The sequence below is a fragment of the Ochotona curzoniae genome, unplaced genomic scaffold (genome assembly GCF_017591425.1).
Source record: "Ochotona curzoniae isolate NIBS_2020 unplaced genomic scaffold, NIBS_Ocur_1.0 scaffold_4683, whole genome shotgun sequence".
Classification (NCBI taxonomy): domain Eukaryota; kingdom Metazoa; phylum Chordata; class Mammalia; order Lagomorpha; family Ochotonidae; genus Ochotona; species Ochotona curzoniae.
In genome coordinates, this window is record NW_024467121.1 from 20,910,385 (window position 1) to 20,928,856 (window position 18,472).

The following is an 18,472-nucleotide window of genomic DNA, read 5'->3' on the forward strand; positions in this document are numbered from 1 at the left end:
AATAAGCAAAATCAAACTGTAGACCTGTGGGTGACAGAGCTTAAGAAACCTGCCCCAAGGTGAACAATGTGAATACCAGAAGTACAATGACCAAGAGCAAAAGAAGAGACAAAGGAAAAAAAGAGACAGAATAGTTTGAAGACTCACTCCCCTGCAAAAGAGCAAAACCCTTTGCCAACCTCAGAGTTCACTGAGGAAGACATCCAGAAAATGGGGGATACAGAATGCAAAACACTGTTTATAAAATTTCTTATCAACGAGAAGCACATAAAAGAGACAGTCAAGGAATTCAAGGAATAGGTCACACTGGAAACAAATCAAATGAAAACTGATATATCAGAAATGAAGAATACAGTGGAGCAAAGTAAAAGTACAGTGGGGAGTCTCCAAAATAGAATGAAGCAAGCAGAAGAAAGAATCTCAAAATTGAAAGATATTTCCTGTCACCAGGGGGAAACAAACAAAAAGCTGGAAGCAGAGCTGGATCAGGCCAAAAGAAGTATTCAAGAACTGAAAGACACCATTAAAAGGCTGAATATAAGAGTTATGAGAGTCCCAGAACATGCAGAAAGAGAAGCTGGGTTTACAAATGTATTTAATGAAACAATAAGGAAAAATTTCCCTAATCTAGAGAAAAAAATGAGTAATAACATGCAGGAGGAGCACAAAACTCCCGACACAGTTCACTAAAAGCAATCTTCACCAAGATACATGATCATTAAGCTTTCTTCAATCGAACATAAGGAAAAGATCCTTAAATGTGCACATGAAAACAAAATCAACTGACATATAAAGGAATGCCAATTAAACTCACAGGAGTCCTCTCACAGGAAACTCTACAGACGAGAAAATGGAGTGACATATTCCAGATTCTAAAATAAAAAAACTGTCAGCCCATGATAATGTACCCTGCAAAGCCTCCTTTGTGTTTGAAAATGAAATAAAATTCTTCCTCAGTAAAGAAAAGTTAAAAGAATATGCCTCTCCCAAACCTGCCCTACAAAGGATACTTAAACATGTTTTCTTGACAGAGAAAAGGAATAGCACCCACCAAAACCACAGGCAAATGGGAAGAACATCCCAGCAAAACTACAACAGAAGACTAAATCAATGAACAACCCATTGCTAAAATGACAGGACCAAATTACCACCTATTTGTATCAACCCTGAATGTAAACAACTTAAACTCATCAATCAAACATCACAGCGTAGTAGACTGGATTAAAAGACAAAACCCATCTATTTGTTGCCTACAGAAAAAGATCAGCGGAAACTGTATCTCATGGATGTTGATTTTTTTTGTTAGTTTCATCTCTTTAAAACATTTTCTTCTGATCAGATTCTTCAATGACTCATAGATCATACAGTAGCATCATTCTCTTCAAGAAGGTTCTTGATTTTCTTTTTCATTTCTTCAGTGACACATTAGTCATTCAGTAGCATGTTATTTAACTTCATGGTGTTTGTTTTCTTCCTGCTGTTGATTTTGTTTTGTGGCTTTTCATTTAAGGGGTTGTCTAGTAACTGTGTAATGGAGACTGTCATATCTAGCAGCATTTTATTTAACTTCATAGCAATGTAAATTTCTTTTTTTTTTCTTGTTGTTAATTTTGTATTGTGGTTTTTCATTTAAGGGGATGTATAGTGACTGTGTAATGGAGAGTATCCTATCCAGATGTGAGGATAATGCAGAATGCATCTCTACTTCCAGACAAAGATGGACTCCTAATGAAACTTTTTACCATATCTTGACAATAGGATGCTGGACTCTGCCATTGTCCATGCACGCATGATGGACATAGGCCTGTGTATGAAGAATAATACTATAGTAATGACATAGGGGAACTCAGTGAGAGGGGAGGTACTTCTGGGGAAGGGATAAGGCAAACCCAAGGCCTATGGAATTGTATCATAAAATGATAAAAATAAAAAGAAGTAAAAAAAGAAAAAAACCATGTCCCACCCACTATTTCACTAAGTGGCTGCTACAGCCAGAGCACAGCTGATCTGAAGCCAAGAGCCATGTGGATCCATGTCGCGAGCCTTTGGGCCAGACTGCTGTTTTCCCAGGCCAGAAGCAGGCAGTTGGATGGGAAGTGGAACAGCCAGGAAATGAACTTGCACCTGAACTCGGAGGATTTGCTAATCAAGCTATTGTTCTGGGCCCACAAGTGGAATTTTTAACAGTGAAAATCAACTGGTAGCTAAATCAACAATGTAGTATTTCACTTTAAACTTACCTGATTATAATACTGTCTTTTAATGTTATCATAGAGAAATCATTTCATAACAGTCACAATTGGTGAGTGGGTAAGAAAACATATGTTCCCATCTTTGTAGAAGACAACTCTTTGCAGCAATAGTTAGCAAAGTTTTCCCTTCCCCTGGCTCTCAATCCAGGAATTACACTAGGTAAGAGCTTAACCTTGTAGTAGATGAATTCTTCAGTCACCACAATACCCCTGAAATGTAAATCTTTATCCTTAAACTAATTTTAACCTCAGGGTGAGTATACACAAACTGAAGGATCTCAGGATAGCGAACGACAATGTTTTTTTCTTTATTTTTTGAAAGGCATAGTTACAGAGTGAGAGGAATAAACAGAGAGACCTTCCAATCCCACTGGTTCACTCCCTAAATGGCTGTAACAGCTCCTGCTAAGCCAGTTCAAATCCAGGAGCTAGGAGCTTCATCTGGGTTGCCCAAGTGATAAAGGAACCCAAATACAAAGTGAGGTAACCGAGAGCTAAACCACTGCCCATGTGAGATGCCATTACATCACAGCATTGGCTCCAGCAATTTTTCTGATAACAGCATTCTATACTCCTTTAAAAAAAATTACATTGTATATATTTCCTGAGTGGGATGACTAGCTCTAATGTATTATTTTCTCTGTTCTAAAATCATATTATGCAAAACATACAAAGTTTAATTTGTTGAAATTTCAAATAATTGATAATCAGATGGGTTAATAGATTCACCTTACTAAGATTTTCCCCTGTGGAATAATTCACATAAGTATTTCACAAATAATTATCATTGTACATTGTTTAAAACAGCAAAATTAATGAAACAATGTAAATGCTTAAAATAACGTAAGATTCTTACCTCAGCTCGTTTCAACATTTCCCATTTATTCAGTATTTTCATGGCAAATACCTTATCCGCATTTTTTAGTTTTACTACAGCAACCTACAAAAGATAAAGGAAATACAACTTGTAAAATATAATAAATACACTTTTTTCAGATATCCATTTTCCTTTTTCCTGTCTGTGAAAAAATAATAAATACCAATTATCAAGTATTTCAATGCAGTTCAAATTCTAATCCTAAATTATATAATGTTATAATGTAAAAAAAATTACATTAGTGAACACATGCCAAACCAATAAATTTGTGACCATCCTCCTATCCTGGGCCTCAATCTCAATCTCTAGTGTTACTAAGAAATTGACCAATACGTGCAACATAAAGGAATTAGAGCTTGTTAAATAATGCATGCCATATACCCACATTATGGCTCAGGGAACACCAGCTGCCAAAACAAGTATTTTTTGTCCAAAGATATAACTGGTATGAAAAAAAAAAATGGAAAATGATCCCATCTCACTGCACATACAGTCCTGACTGTTTCAGGCATCTGGGGAGTGAATAAGCAGATCAGAATGCTAATTTTCACATTTTTTCCTCCTTCAAATTTTAATTAGTGAAAAGGAAGGGAGCTGTAATAAAAAAAAAAAAAACAAGAAAACACCCCACTTTTACTAACATCTCTGAAACAGTGAAAATCCAAGTTGAACTACTCTGTAAATTCTGAAATCAAATGCTGCACATGGACAGAACGATGAGCCTGCTAAGTACTAGCCTACACCGAGAACCAAAACTACACTTGGAAATGCCATCACTTACACCCTCTTCTTTTGATTTAGGAAAGAACAGACTCCTCATAAGCAACTTAAAGGTACTCTATCACACTGTATTTCTCATCAACTTTTTGTATTTATGAATACATAGATATTTGCTGTAACTACTAATATCTATTACCACATATTAAGTGGGCTCCAAATGCCACTTAGTACGCCATAGAGATCCACAATCCATACTATCATTCTAAAGACAAGTTTTTGAAAACTCACTTGGTAGCATGTACTGATATCAAGCAACTAACAGTCTTTTATTCTGTTTAAATTTCAGTATGTCTGGTGTAGTGCCATAGTAGACTAAGCTTCTGACTGTGGCACCAGCATCTCATATGGGTGCTGCTCATGTTCTCACTGCTTCGCTTTCCATCCAACTTCCTGCTTATGGCCCAGGGAAACAGCAGAGAAGGAGCCAACTCCTTGGGCCTCCAGAACCATGTGGGAGACCTTGAACAAACTCCTGCTTCCTGGCTTTGGAGAGGCTCAACTCCAGTCATCATGGCCATTTGGCAAGTAGGTCAGTGAACTGAAGACCTCTGTTTCTCCTTCTCTTTGTAACTCTGCCTTTCAAATGAAAATAAATTCTAAAATAATCTTTTCCATGTAAAGACAAACATGATTCACTGCTTTTGTTTTGGAATATTGTTCCAAATCTCAAAAGGGGTATGAAACAAAACAGAGTATACATTATCTTTCTAAAATCCAAATTATATGCATTAGAATCATAATTACACTGAATTATGCACTGTGCAACAGGACTACCAATGATGATTCTCAGCACTTATTAAACTTAACTTTAAAACTCAGCAAATGTGTACTGTGACTCTTGAGGGCAGTGGTGATAGCACAAATTCTGAACCCAGACAACCTGAGGTTTGAATCCTGGTTCTGTCAATAGATGTATAAAATTGGTAGAAAACTTAACCATGCAATAATCCAATGGAATTAGTAACAGTACTTACCTTACACTCATATCATTGTGTAGAAGATTAAAATTAGTAACTATAAACTGTTTACAACAGAATCTGGTATTAGTGACTACTTAGTAAGTTTTAGTTAGTATCACATGCCAAACAGTCCACTGAGTACACTGTAGCCCAATTTTCAACAACTATTTCTTCTACCACTAATGTAAGTAGCCAACAGTATACCTCTCAATTTCTTATAAACATACTTATACATAAAAATACAATTATAAAATATCCTCAATTGAATATGTATATATACAAAGGAAATATAATATTCATAACAGCATGGTTTTCAACAGTAAAATAGAGACAAACTTAAATATTCTAAAAGGTGAAATCAACTAAAAATTGTGCACCACAAAGTGCTAATTATTCACGTTTTTGAAAGTTAAAGAATACTATTGATCAGGAAAAAAATCACAGTATGTTAAACATATAATTATATTAAAATTTACATACTGTAAAATAAGATCTTAGTCTTCAATGTATGATGATCTGGAACGCCATGTTACAGCAGTATGGAAAACATGCCTCAAAATATCTTGCAACAGTTTCATAAACTAAAATCTTTTCTAAAACAAATGTTCTGCCAATATTTTTTTAACTCTGAGAAATCAATTTTCAAACTTAAGCTTTCATTTCCTAGGCATACAAAGTCTTGGATGGTTTGTCTTTTTTTTTTTTGAATGATAATATTATTTATTTTCCTTTTTTAATAATTTGTGTACTGATATAATTCCATAGCCTCTGGAATTTCCCCTTACACCCTCCTCAAATCCCTTCCCACAACTGATTATCACAATAGCGTAGTCCTTCAAAAACAGTCAAAATCCATCATTCTGCTATTTAAAAGTATTCTGACATTGTACATATGGACAATGGCAGAGTGTTGAGTATCCTATTGTCAAGATCTATTTAACAGTTTCATGAGGAGTCCATCTTTGATTTGTAAGTAGAGATGCTTACTGCATTGTATCTTCACATTTTGATATGATAGTCTCCATATACTGTTCTTCTAGATGACTATATGTACATGCATATTTACCTATGTATCTACTAACCTTTTATCTTGCATGAAGGTTGCCTTTTATCAGAGAGAACATATGAAATTTGTCCTTTTGAGATTGTCAGTCAATGTTACTCATACCAAACTGATAATATGAGAATATAAAATTTACAAAGTGATAACATAAAAACTGACCTTTAATATCACAAACAATTTTCACGTTCACGTCAGTAAAAGAAAAAAAAAGAAAAGATTCCCTCAGAGCTCTAGGTGCTATATTTTCAAGAAGTACAAGGGCAATACATTCACATGTGCTTTATTGTTTGGGCCAGTTTTGTGGCATAGCACCTTAAGGCTCTGCTTGCAACACCAGCATCCTATAAGGACACAGGTTTGAGTTCTGCTGCTCCACCTCTGATTCAGCTCCCTGCTCATGTGCCTGGGAAAGCAGCAATAGAAGAACCAAGTACTTGGGTCTTTGCACCCATGTGCAAGACCTAGAAGTTCCTAGCTATTGGCTCCAACCTGGCTGAACCTCGGCCTTTGTATTCATTTGGGTAGTGAACCAGCTGATGGAAGATTCCTATGTGTCTCTCTGTCTCTCCACTCTGTCTCTGTCACTCTACCTCTCACTCTTCTCTGTCTCACCTTCCCTTTCTGTACCTGTTTTCAAATAAATAAAAATAAATCTTAAAAATATCCTTTACTGTTTGATCCTATCAAACTGAGCAGCTAAGTTAACACAGCCTAGAAATTATAAATGTAACAGAACAAAAACATTCATAAAAATAATATATAGATTTTTCAGCCTCATAGTAAGACTAGTGTGCTTTACTACAGAAATGATCAGTATGTGACACATATGCAACAATCAATTCTTAAATCCCACTTAAAGTATCACCATTTGTAGCTACAATCGATAACACTACATCAAATAAGATTTCAATATCCAATATCCAAGTCGCAAAGTTCTGCAAATCTAGTTTCATCTTCAGTGGGTTCAGAATTCACCACAGTTCCTCTATTCCAACCAATTCTAAGTTATCACACACCACAACTTGCCTGGATGATCTCACACTACCTCTCTGCTTCCACCTTTATCTCCTACAATCTACTTTCAACACTATTGTATGGTGTTCCCACTTAAATGTAAATTCAATCAAAATACTATTTCCCTCCAAAACTTGAATGTTTTCCTATGCTTCTGCAAGTCACTGTCAAAGTTCCTACCATAACCTGGAAAGCCAACAAGTTCTGGCCCTCCATACTCCCTGATCTCACAGTCGCTCATTCTGTTCCAGTCCTAACAGCTACTCAATTCTAACTCCAGGTCCTGGCACTTATTGTTTCCTAGGGTCAGAATATTCTACCTGCTTAGAACTTTACATACTGCTTACTCAGTCATTGAAATAGCACTCCACCCCTTGAGACTTACGCCACTTCTTTGCTTCCTTTTCCCCTTAAGGAACTATAATTCTGTATTTCTATATTTTATATTCTACACAATTCTATATTCTATTTATTGTTTGCCTGTTTCACTAGAATACAGGCTATGAGAATGGGTTTTTCCCCTCCTAATTTGTTACAAATATGTACCTAGTGTTTGGGATACTAATTAAGTGATTGCTTTAAAAAAGATGAATGATATGAGTCCAGTGTGGAAGCCTGGAGGCTAAAGTCCTTGCCTTGCACGCACCAGGATCCCATATGGGCACCGGTTCTAATCCCAGCAGCCCCACTTCCCATTCATCTCTCCGCTAGTAGCCTGGAAAAGCAGGTGAGGTCACCCCAAGGCCTTGGGACCCGGCACCAATGTGGGAGACCCAGAGGAGGCTCCTGGCTCCTGGCTTTGGATCAGCTCAGCTCTGGCCGTTGCAGCCACTATGGAGTGAATCAATGGACGGAAGATTTTCCTCTCCTACTCTCTGTACATCTGACTTTACAATAAAAAAAAATTTTTTTTAAAGAATGAATGATTTATAACCCGTGAGGATGTAAATAAAGTTTTAAGCTATTGATAGTTTCAGCTCGAAGTATACTATCATATTAATACTGAAACTCAAAACCAAGAAACACAATTGTATATTGAATGACTTATTAATGTCTAATAGATTATTCCAGCTCATAATATTACTGTAATAGGCCTTCAAAGTCCCAAGTTCACAACTGTGTCTATTTTCTTTTGTCCATTGCTACAGACTATTATTATTTCTTCTGTCATCATTTATACAGAGAGCAATAATTTAAAAAAAAAAAAAAACAGCCGTTATTTAAGGAAGGCTTCCTCTGTGCCTGGCACTGGGCTAAGTACACTGCATATACTACTTCATTTAATCCTTACATCAATTCAAACTAGGTCCTGTAATGACATCATGAAGAATTAGTAAACAAAGCTCTGGAAAAGCTAATTAACTTACCCAGTAAGTAATAAATCTAGGATATGTAATTCTGACTATCCGATGACACAGCTTATACTCTTTACTTCTGTAAGTACTGAACAGCTGCTTAGGTCCTGAAGAGTTTTTCCCACTTACCATGCCTATAATTCTGTTACCTATTGACACATTAACAATGATCAATATGTGTGAAGAATCACTAGTCGGATTTTTTAAAGCTGTTATTAATTCGTGTTGTAAATGTTTATATATATTTTAAAAACTATTAAGTCTCTTAAACAAGTGAACTAAAAACATTAATTTACTAAATAGGTAGAATTACCATCCTCTCCTTGGAAACAAAACAATATGTGCAACAACAAAAGAAAAAATACTTGAAAATCGGCACAACATGGCCATCAATCAGAATAACTGCTGGTTTTGAAAACACAGTATGCCCACACCAGTGTGGCCCTACTAACTACAGAGAGGCATTATCAGAGATAACCATGCAGTGCAATTTCAAACTTTTTTTATTCTTTAATGAATCCCAGAATAGCCAGAGTAAAGAAGTTTTCAAAGAATGAATGGCTAAAGATAATTCACCTTTGAGACCCTACTACTAGATTACGCAGACATATATGGCCCTAGCTATAGTAATTAGAGGAAGCAAGCTAATTAAAAGCTTTTGACACCTGAAGCAGGGGTAGCAGGCCAAAGCAGCAAGCTTTCACAACAAGCTCTGAAGCCCAGAAGCCTTGAAGCTGCCGGAGCAAGGCTGGAGCAGGCAGAAGCGGTGAGCCACCAGGAAACTGTGGACAGGCAACACCCAGGGCGTAAGTTAAAGGTTTTCCTGAAAGCAAAAAGGAAAACCCAGCGTTAAGTTAAGCAGTAACTGACAACAATTGAGTTGTAGAGAGAAGGTTTTTTAAATCACAGAGATGCTGAATTTTAATTATATCTTGCTCCTTATTGTTTCCCATGACTTATGTATTTAAGAGTTACGTAAGTTCTGCTTTTTATTTTCATGGTTTTGTTTTGTAATTTTTTAAAGCATAATTGATTGAAATGTTCCTGCCAGATAGCCAAGTCAGAGGTGAGTCTACCCACTGGACTTATATTTATTTACCAATTCCTGGTGGAATTTGAATGGAACAATTATCTCTTTAGGGTCTTCACATTTCTAAATCTATTAGTTGACAAACACCACAGCCTATATAAACTCAGCAGAGAAATTTTGTAAGAAAGCTATAAAGCTCATATCCAGTCCATACCACTTTCCATACAAATTAATCTATCTTTATACACTAAATGATCATCAATCTTCTTGACTTCATTCTACTAACTTCAAACTTCATGTAGAGCAGAAACACTACAAAAAAAGAAACCTTCTCACACTGAATCTCAAATATTATTAAGTCATACATCAAGTACACTGACCTCACCTCAATGTCTCAATTTCACTGGCTTGTGACAAAGCAAGGTATCTCCAACTGCTGGACTGCCATATGCTGCCAATGACTCCCCAGTTCTGCACCCTTTAATTTTTCCAAGTTTCTGAACAGGAAAAGTAATTTTCCAGTCATAAGCCATTTACTTCATTTACCCTACTGAGTAACCTAAAATACTCATGAAGAAATGATTTTCCAATGTCCTTTTTGACTATCCCTTTTATAAAATATTTGAAGCAGCCACATACTTCCTTGTTCTTCCTGTTTTGTTGTTGTTCCTTTTGTTTCTTAAAGCCAGAATTACAGAGAGAGATCTAGTATCTGCTGGTTCACTCCCCAGATGGACTGAACAGTCAGGAATGGGCCAGGCAGAAGCCAGGAACTCCATTTGGTTCTGCCACAGAAATTGCAGGGGTCCAAGTACTTGAGTCATTTTTCAGGAGCTCCATTTGGGTCTCCCAACAAGCACTTGAGTCATTTTCCATTGCTTTCCCTAGGACATTAGCAGGAAGCTTAACTGGAAGTGAAGTAGCTAGGATTCCAAGTAGTGCCTACATGAAATGAAGACATCACAGACAGTGGCTTTATCCACTCTGCCACAGTGCTAGCCCCAGTTTCCTTTATGCCACAGGTCATTCTCAGCTAAAATCTCCAATCTATCAGCAGTCCTACCGCTAATTCTTTGTCATTCTCATTAGAATCTTTGTTCTAACAGAATTTTTATTTTAATACACCTTCTATTCTTTTATTCTCAAATGCCCTGTGCTATCTTGCCATTATCATCTGTTTCAACCTATTTTATACCTGTCCCATTCTCCTTTTACCGAAAAACTAAAAACCTGGTAGCCTACTTCAAAGATAACAGATGTTTCACATTTCCTCATAACATACTTAAGTGTTTTTTACATTTTTACTTATTCTTTTTCCTTTTGATACACAAGAAAGGATGTCATTTCTCCTTTCAAGACTAACACATTCATACGAGAACTTGCTTTCACACTCTCCCCGTCTTTCCTTTTTATGCTTGTTCTATTAAAGTTTTCTTTCCCATCTTTAATTCCTACTGTCCTGGATATTAAATGAAAACTTTTCACACAAACATCCATATCCAAGAACAAAAACTGAAACACAAACTTTACCTTCACCCTACCTTCCTCTCAAGGAATAAATAGAGCATTCCTTTCCAATAAGGCATCATCTCCAAAAGGCACATTTTCAAAGAGTATTATGTGTTGCTTTTTTTTTAATTTAGCCAAACTTTTTATTTAGTATTTTGCAGTTATTTAACACATACTTAAATGGTCCCACTTGGGGAGGGGGCCGAAGAGGTTCTTGAAGAATCCCAAGGAAATGTCAGAAAGGCAAAATATGGCCAGCAATACCCATTTGATTTGGGGGTTTACTGGGTGAACAGCACTTTCCTTACATGGGCATCTGATCTACGTTTTCCATACTGAGAACAGGGAGATTTCAGTTTGAAGACATCCTGAAATCCTAGGAGTTACTAGCACACCCCTACTACCCTCTAACAGTTAACTTGTTGGAACAGGCAGGATGTATCATCTACCAATGGAGATCAATGGACATTTAGATGGCTAGATGTTTGCGGAAGATCTTAGAAATGCTTGCCTCATTTCCTGGGGGGGGGGGGGGGGGGGGGGGAATCAGATAGGATGTGGCCGTTAAGGGAAACTTTTACTTGGAAAATTACAACACTAATACAACAAGTCAAGTCTTACACATTTAACATTTGCTTGTTGAAAGCAATGTCATTAAACCAAATAAAATTAAACATGTTTTACTTTTCCTCACAAGAATGTAAAAATTACAGAAGGGGAACTTAACAGGAACTTAAAAAAAAAAAAGTAACACAATTTTTCCTTTCAGTAGTCCCTGGGTAGTTATGACAGAATAGTTTCCACTTTGTTTCTTTGAATAGGGATTTTGATCCAAAGTTTTGTTTGTCTCTAGTATGTACTTCTGCATCCTTCTCTATCAGATCGGTTTCCTCCACAGCTACCACATCTTGGTGCTCCAGAGCTTGAATTGCTGAATGAATCATGTGGAGGATGGTATTCCCCTTTCCATAGAAGAAGGAAGCCCTCTTTCTTGTCTGCCAACACAATCACGACCACTTGAGCAGAGATCATTTTGGCTGCTTGAGTAACTGTCTTGACTTCCACCATATCCATCACGTGAGTTGCTGTAATCATCATAGCAACTGCTTCCACCATAAGATGGCGGGGGGGCCCTCATGTAGGTGTAGCACTACGTGAGTTACCATAGCTCTCACAAGAATCTTGATAGGCACCTCCACTTGGATGATGTCAACAGTCCTGATCACGACCACAGCCATCCCTATCACTACAGCCTCTGATGGACAGTCATCACCATGAACTGGAATGACCATAATCACTGTAAGTATAGTCTCTTGGTAAGGGTGCATAATCTCAGTTATCACAGGAACTTGGGTAATCTCTGCTTGAATAGCTGTCTTTAGTAGAGTATCCATCACCTCTTGGTGACAAATAAACATCTCTGCTAGAGGACAGGGGTTCCCTTCAAGGTGGGCCACTGTAATAGTCTTTTCCATGTGATACAAGGGCTCTTCCCCTCATTCCATGCTGTTGTGAACTGGTCTTGAAGGGTCCTGAGGAGGACCCCCACTTTGTGGTGATGAGCCTCATTTGACTGGCAGTGGGTCTCTGGAAGAACTCATGTTGAAACACATGGAGTAGCCACGATCATCCATGTGCCCTCCCTGTGACAGAGGGCCCCTAGTTCCTCCATCTCTTTCTCCTCAGAGATCTCTGGGAGAGCCTCTGCTTCATGGAGGTGAGAGTAGTCCACATCTACCACTTTCAAATGATGGTTTGGTAGCCTGTTCCACCAAGATGGCTTTGCCACCCCGAAACTTTACACTCATGTTTCTGGCAGCATCCTTAGCATCTACTTGGCTTTCGAAGGTGACAAAAGCAAAACCTCTTGACTTGTTGATTTCCCAGTCTTTCATCAACAGTATTTCCATGATTCGTCCATATTTGCCAAATACCACTTCAAGGACTTTCATATTTGTTTCTGTATTAAGCCCACCGATGAACAGCTTTCTTGGGTGATCTGCTTCAACTTTTTTTTTTAACCCCAGTGATTCACAGGGGTGTCTGTGGTGGTAAGCACCTTCAAGCTTCCCAGCCAGGGGCTCCTAACAGCACAGCATGAATGAAGGCCACACCCTGGAGCTCACGACCGGAAAGCTGACTGCACTATTGCGCACTGAGCCATGTGATTGGTTGCTTTCATCATTTGCTCATGATACACTATATCTCGGCCTCTTTTAATCTCCTATTTCAATCCAGTCTCTATTTCATTGTACTGGACAGTAACAATTTGTTCAAAGATCAATAATGAGCTAATTCCCAAATTTAGCATACTATCCTCAATTCTCATCTGCTTCGACCTGTCAGACACTTCTGAGAATCCATATACTTCCCTAGTTTTGCTATATCTTGTTAAATACTGTAACTGAAGGATCCTTACCTCACTTTTTTAAACTCCTTCCTGATCTGTATTATCTATCCCAAAATTCTTAATTAACCTTATATGCAAATGATTCCTAAATCCTTCTCTCTCAGCATTTTGAGCCAAATTCCTAGTTGTTTCAGCAAATGTCTTAAATTTAAAAAGTCAAAAACATATATACAAACTCATTTAGTCAGGTTGCAGACTTAAATCATCTATGAATTCTACCTTTAACTCACTAGTGACATCCAAAATGGCTTCTTTCCAATCTGTCTCCCACTCACCCTTCCTTTTCTAATACCAGTAACCTAGACCTCATCTTCATCATAAACATGCTAATAGGCTCCATTTTGACTAACTTACTTATAGGCCAGATTTAATGCTGTTAGAAATACAAAGTTATCTAATAGATATGTTGCTCTCAAAAACCTCAGAGTCCACTGTGGGAAACATACCTAAACAGAAACATGAAGATAGTTTCATACAACAGTGCATGGAAATAAGAGACAAAAATGAAGTCCTATAAAAGGCAAAGAAGACAGATTACTGATATAAAAAATGGGAGTATGGGAAGAAAGTAATACACGATCATGCACTCATATGTTGGTTTCTTAGAAGAGGTAACATGTTAGTACTATTCTCAGAAAGAGAGTAAGGTGGATGTGACTGAAGAAAGGGGTTATTTTAAAAAGTAGGGACAGCACGAGCAAGACAGAAGCAATTTAATACCAGTAATGGGAAGGGGGAGAAGATGTTCAGGAACAATAAGCATTATTCTTTCCTAGGAGCAAACAGAACACTACAGAAAGAGGGAACAAATGAGGCTGATGGGTTCATCCAATAAAGAGCTGGGGACCAGTGTTGTGACATACCAGGAAAAGCCAAACAACTGCAGTGCTAATATCCCATATGGGCATCAGTTTGAGTCCCACCACTCCACTTTTGATTCAGCTCCCTGCTAATGCACCTGGAAAAGCAGGAGAAGTCCGTCGAAGTACTTGGGCTGCCACATGAGAGACCCAGACAAAGCTACTGGCTCCAGCCTGGCTCAGCCCTAGCTATGTGGCCATTTGGGAAGTTAATCAGCAGATGAAAGATACTTCTCTCACTCTCTCATTCTGACTCTACCTCTGAGCCTCCTTTCTGTAACTTATCCAACTAAATAAATAAATCTTTTTTAAAGAAGAAAGAGAGAGAACTGGCATGTCATTAATAGAATAGAGCCTTAAAACAGGGCCTAGAGCCCAGTGCAGTAGCATAATGGCTAAAGTCTTCACCTTGCACATGCCAGGATCCCATATGGACACCAGTTCATATCATGTCAGTCCCATTCCCCATCCAGCTCCCTGCTAAGGTCTAGGAAAGCAGTCGAGGACAGCCGAAAGCCTTGGTACCCTGCATCTGCGTGGGAGAAGTAGAAGAAGCTCCTGGCTTCAGTTCCAGGCATTGCTCCCACTTGGAGAGTGAATCAGTGGACAGAAGATCTTCTCTGTCTCTCCTCCTCTGTATCTGACTTTCCAATAAAAAATTAAAGCTTAAAAAAATTAGAGACCACCCTTCAGAGATGAATTTAGCATTCAAAAAACTCTATGAAGATGGTTTTAAGTCAGGGAAAGAAATTAGAGAATTTCAGCAACAGTTCAGGTAAGTTGCTCTGGCTAAAAAAGAGAAGAGGAAATTCAAAACACAGGATATAAAATTTTGGTGACTGGAAGTGGAAAAACCCAGCACTGTTGTAATTTTTTTCTCTTCTCTAATTACTTCTCAAACATCCATCATTAGTTTTATCTTTCTAAAAGAGTTCCAATTAAATCACTACTCTACTTATTAACATTTGATGGGATACTTGGTTTATAAAAACTCAACATAGCACACCAACTCACTCACTGTTCTGCCCAAGTAACTTTTCCATCATCTTTAATCACCACCAACTAAAGTTCTATATTTCAATTACAAGATCAGCTTCCTGAACAAAAAGAAAAAATCACTTTAAAAAAAACACAAGTGAATACACTATAAAAATGCACAAAATTACAGTAAAATATCCACAGATAATTTCTAATTAGAAAACTATTCTAATATCATTGAAGAATCTGTCTTCAAAAAAAGCCATCTTCTAGAATTGTATTCTAAGAAAATCACTTGAAATTCAATGCAAAAGCTATTTATAAAAAGGCTCTAAAGATCATTTATAATACAGAAAAAATGAGCTTTTACTTGTTCAATTGATTCTATAAATATGTATCAGGCATGTACCAGGCACACAACATTGGGTTAGTTGCTTGGGAAGTGCAATGCGCTAACAGAGGAAAAAAAAAAATCTTTACATTCATGGAGCAGATTTCTAGCTTAATAAGGAAATGTGTAAGCCAATTATGAAAATATTAACACAATAAACTTCTCTGAAGCCAAGAGAAATTAATTAACAACTTTTTCAATACACAGGAAAAAATTTTATTAAGAAAAGCTCATTAATGTTTAACAAACTAGCCCAACTACCAATGAACAGAAACAAAATGAGGAATACCACAAAATTACAGAAGCTGGCATCAGTGCTGTGTACCTATCCTTGCTACTGATTAGGCTCTGACTGTGAACCAAAGCATGGAATATAACTGAAATATGACAAATAACCAAGAAGTACTATTTTCATTAGTGAAAAGAGGTATATATGAAAGAAAAGAGAACTTCATTATCCTAACTCCTAACAAGGAAAATGACTACATTAAAAAGCACTATACTAAATATAAAAGGCAATAAAAACTCCTTCACTTCACAGAACCTAGAGTTTACTGGTAAAGACAGACATTAAACACATATATAAGGAACTTATTAGTAGCAAATGCTAGGACAAATTAGCTGTTCTCATCTTCATTAGAAAACTAATTATATCTTTACTCCTATTTTTACAAATGTGGTCATTCCCTTGTTTTTATTACTGTATTCAGTGCTTTCACTTTTCTTTCCATAATCAATTCTTTCACTGGTTTCCAAATATTGAATAATTTTAAATAAGCAAGATATGATGACATTTTATCAAGCAGGAGGACTTGTGCTTTCTCAGAAAGCATCTACTAACACTGCTCTTAAATACAATGCACTGAAGCTAGTGTTGCCACAATTGCTGCTTCCATCAGGGAGACACCCAGAATCCCACATTGGGACAATTCTAGTTCCAGCTGTTCCACTTCCTATTAAAGATCTCTGCGAGCACACTTGGAAAAACAGCAAAGGTTGTCCTGAGAGCTTGGGCCCCTGCCAACTATGTGGAAGTCCTGGATGGAGTTCGAGGATCCTGCCTTCAGCCTGGCCCAGCCCCAGTTTTTGCAGCCACTTGAGGAGTGAACAACCTGATGAAACATTTCTTTCTCTGTGTGTCATGAGTGTCCCTCTTGTTCTCTTCCTCTCACACCCCATCTCTCTCTTTTACCACTACCTCTACCTTTCTCCCTGTTGATTGTCTTTCAACTCAATCAATTAAAAGAAATACGATGCATTGGTCATTTCAAAGAAATTAAGAATTATATCAAAAAGTGAGCACTTGGGCAAATTTACTCTGATGTATTTTTCTTTCCAAAAAAATTCATCCTGCCACCTTTTCTTCCTTGAGTTTGTTAGAAATGGAAATAATCTACTTCAAGAGCAAGGAAGAATGATACTTTCTTCAATTTAATAGGCAAGTGGTTACAAAATAAAAAAATGAGGAAAAAAAAATGAGGAACTTCCCCTTCTGTGTAAATCAAGACTTGTCTTCTGCAATCGGCTTAAAATGTTCACAGTTTCATATCACTCTGTTATACTAGCTTATAAAGGGCTTGTAAGGCTGACTACAAACTACAGTTCAACTGTTTATACTTCAATTCTATCACGAAATACAAAGAGAAAAAGTAGGAAAAGGCTCCAAGTTAGCCTTGATCCTGCTTAATAGAGGATCCTGAAAACTCTGAAACTAGTATTGTTTCCATATACTAGCTAAACCCCAAAGACAAAGAGAGTAACATGAACTTCACCCCCTTGCACTGCTCAAACAGTACACGTGCAGTGAAATTATAGCCCAGAAATTCAAAATATCAGAAATTGTCAGGGTCTATAGTATCAGGATTGTATAGGCAGAAACAAGGAAGACTTGGAGTTCTCAAACAAAGTAAACACTCCAATAATATAAAGCATCTCAGCTTTGATTAACAACCAAGAAATACCCAACAAGTGAATAGTAAGAGCCAGGAACAAAACTTCCATTCATGTTTTTTTTTTAGGAAACTGTTTTGAGATGATAAATTACAAACCCTCATTTATTTTCCTCTCCACCCCATTCTTATGAAGGGGCAGAAAATAACTTGTTAGAGGAAATAAACTATATATAAATACTTGCAAATAAGAAAAGCAGTTAATAAAATACAATATGTTAATGACTTCCTGAAATCTAGGTTTAATAGAATAGGCTTTAAAAGAAAAAAAATCAGACAATAATGTGAAGAGGGCCTGGCCCGATAGCCTAATGGATAAATCCTTGCCTTGCATCCACCAGGATCCCATTTGGGTGCCTGTTTGTGGCCTGGGAAAACAGTCGACGACAGCCCAAAGCCTTGGGACCCTGCACCCGTGTGGGAGACCTGGAAGAAGTTCCTGGCTCCTGGCTTCGGATCAGCTCAGCTTTGGCCATCATGGCCACATGAACCAGTGGACAGAAGACATTTCTGTCTCTCCTTTTCGTGTATATGTTTCCAATAAAAATAAAATGAATCTTTTTTTGAAAAGATTCTTCTAATTTTACTTGATAGGCAAGAACAGAAAGAAGGAAACAGACACAGGAGGGTAGGACAGAGATTTCCATCTGCTGGTTCACACAGCTAGAGCTGAGACGATTCGAAGCTGGGAGCTAGGTGCTTCTTCTGGGTCTCCCACATCAGTGTAAGATCTCAAGGACTTAAGCCATTCTCTGTTGCTTTCCTAGGCCATAAACACAGAGCTAGATCAGAAGTGGATCAGCCAGAATCCAAACCACTGTCCATGTGAGATGTCAGCACCAGAATGGAAGATCAGTTTGCTTTACCACATGTTAGCTCCATGATTTTTTTTTTTACTATATTCATGTTATTGGATAATAAATGGTATCTCATTATATATAAAAGAAATATAGAATTTCTTTAGTGACTACTGCTGTTGAGCACATTTTTAGATGCTTATTGTCCATTTGTATTTCTTATTTGGAGAAATATCTATTCAAATAAT

General features: G+C 37.3%; 2 protein-coding genes across 12 annotated transcripts in view; both read right to left on the reverse strand.

Moving 5' to 3' along the window:
* CDC42BPA (CDC42 binding protein kinase alpha) overlaps nt 1–18,472 on the reverse strand; it is a 237,525-nt gene that overhangs the window by 161,945 nt on the left and 57,108 nt on the right. For all 11 annotated transcript variants that reach the window (XM_040967883.1, XM_040967881.1, XM_040967882.1 and 8 more), the window contains exon 3: nt 3,109–3,192. In XM_040967883.1, coding sequence (XP_040823817.1) covers nt 3,109–3,192 — 84 coding nt within the window. The remainder of the gene's footprint in view (nt 1–3,108; nt 3,193–18,472) is intronic.
* Nucleotides 11,934–13,589, reverse strand: LOC121148183. Its single transcript, XM_040968281.1, has 3 exons — nt 13,542–13,589; nt 12,644–12,923; nt 11,934–12,334 (listed from the first exon to the last, which is right to left on the reverse strand). Exons 1-3 carry the CDS (start codon nt 13,587–13,589, stop codon nt 11,934–11,936), a joined length of 729 nt encoding a protein of 242 aa, XP_040824215.1.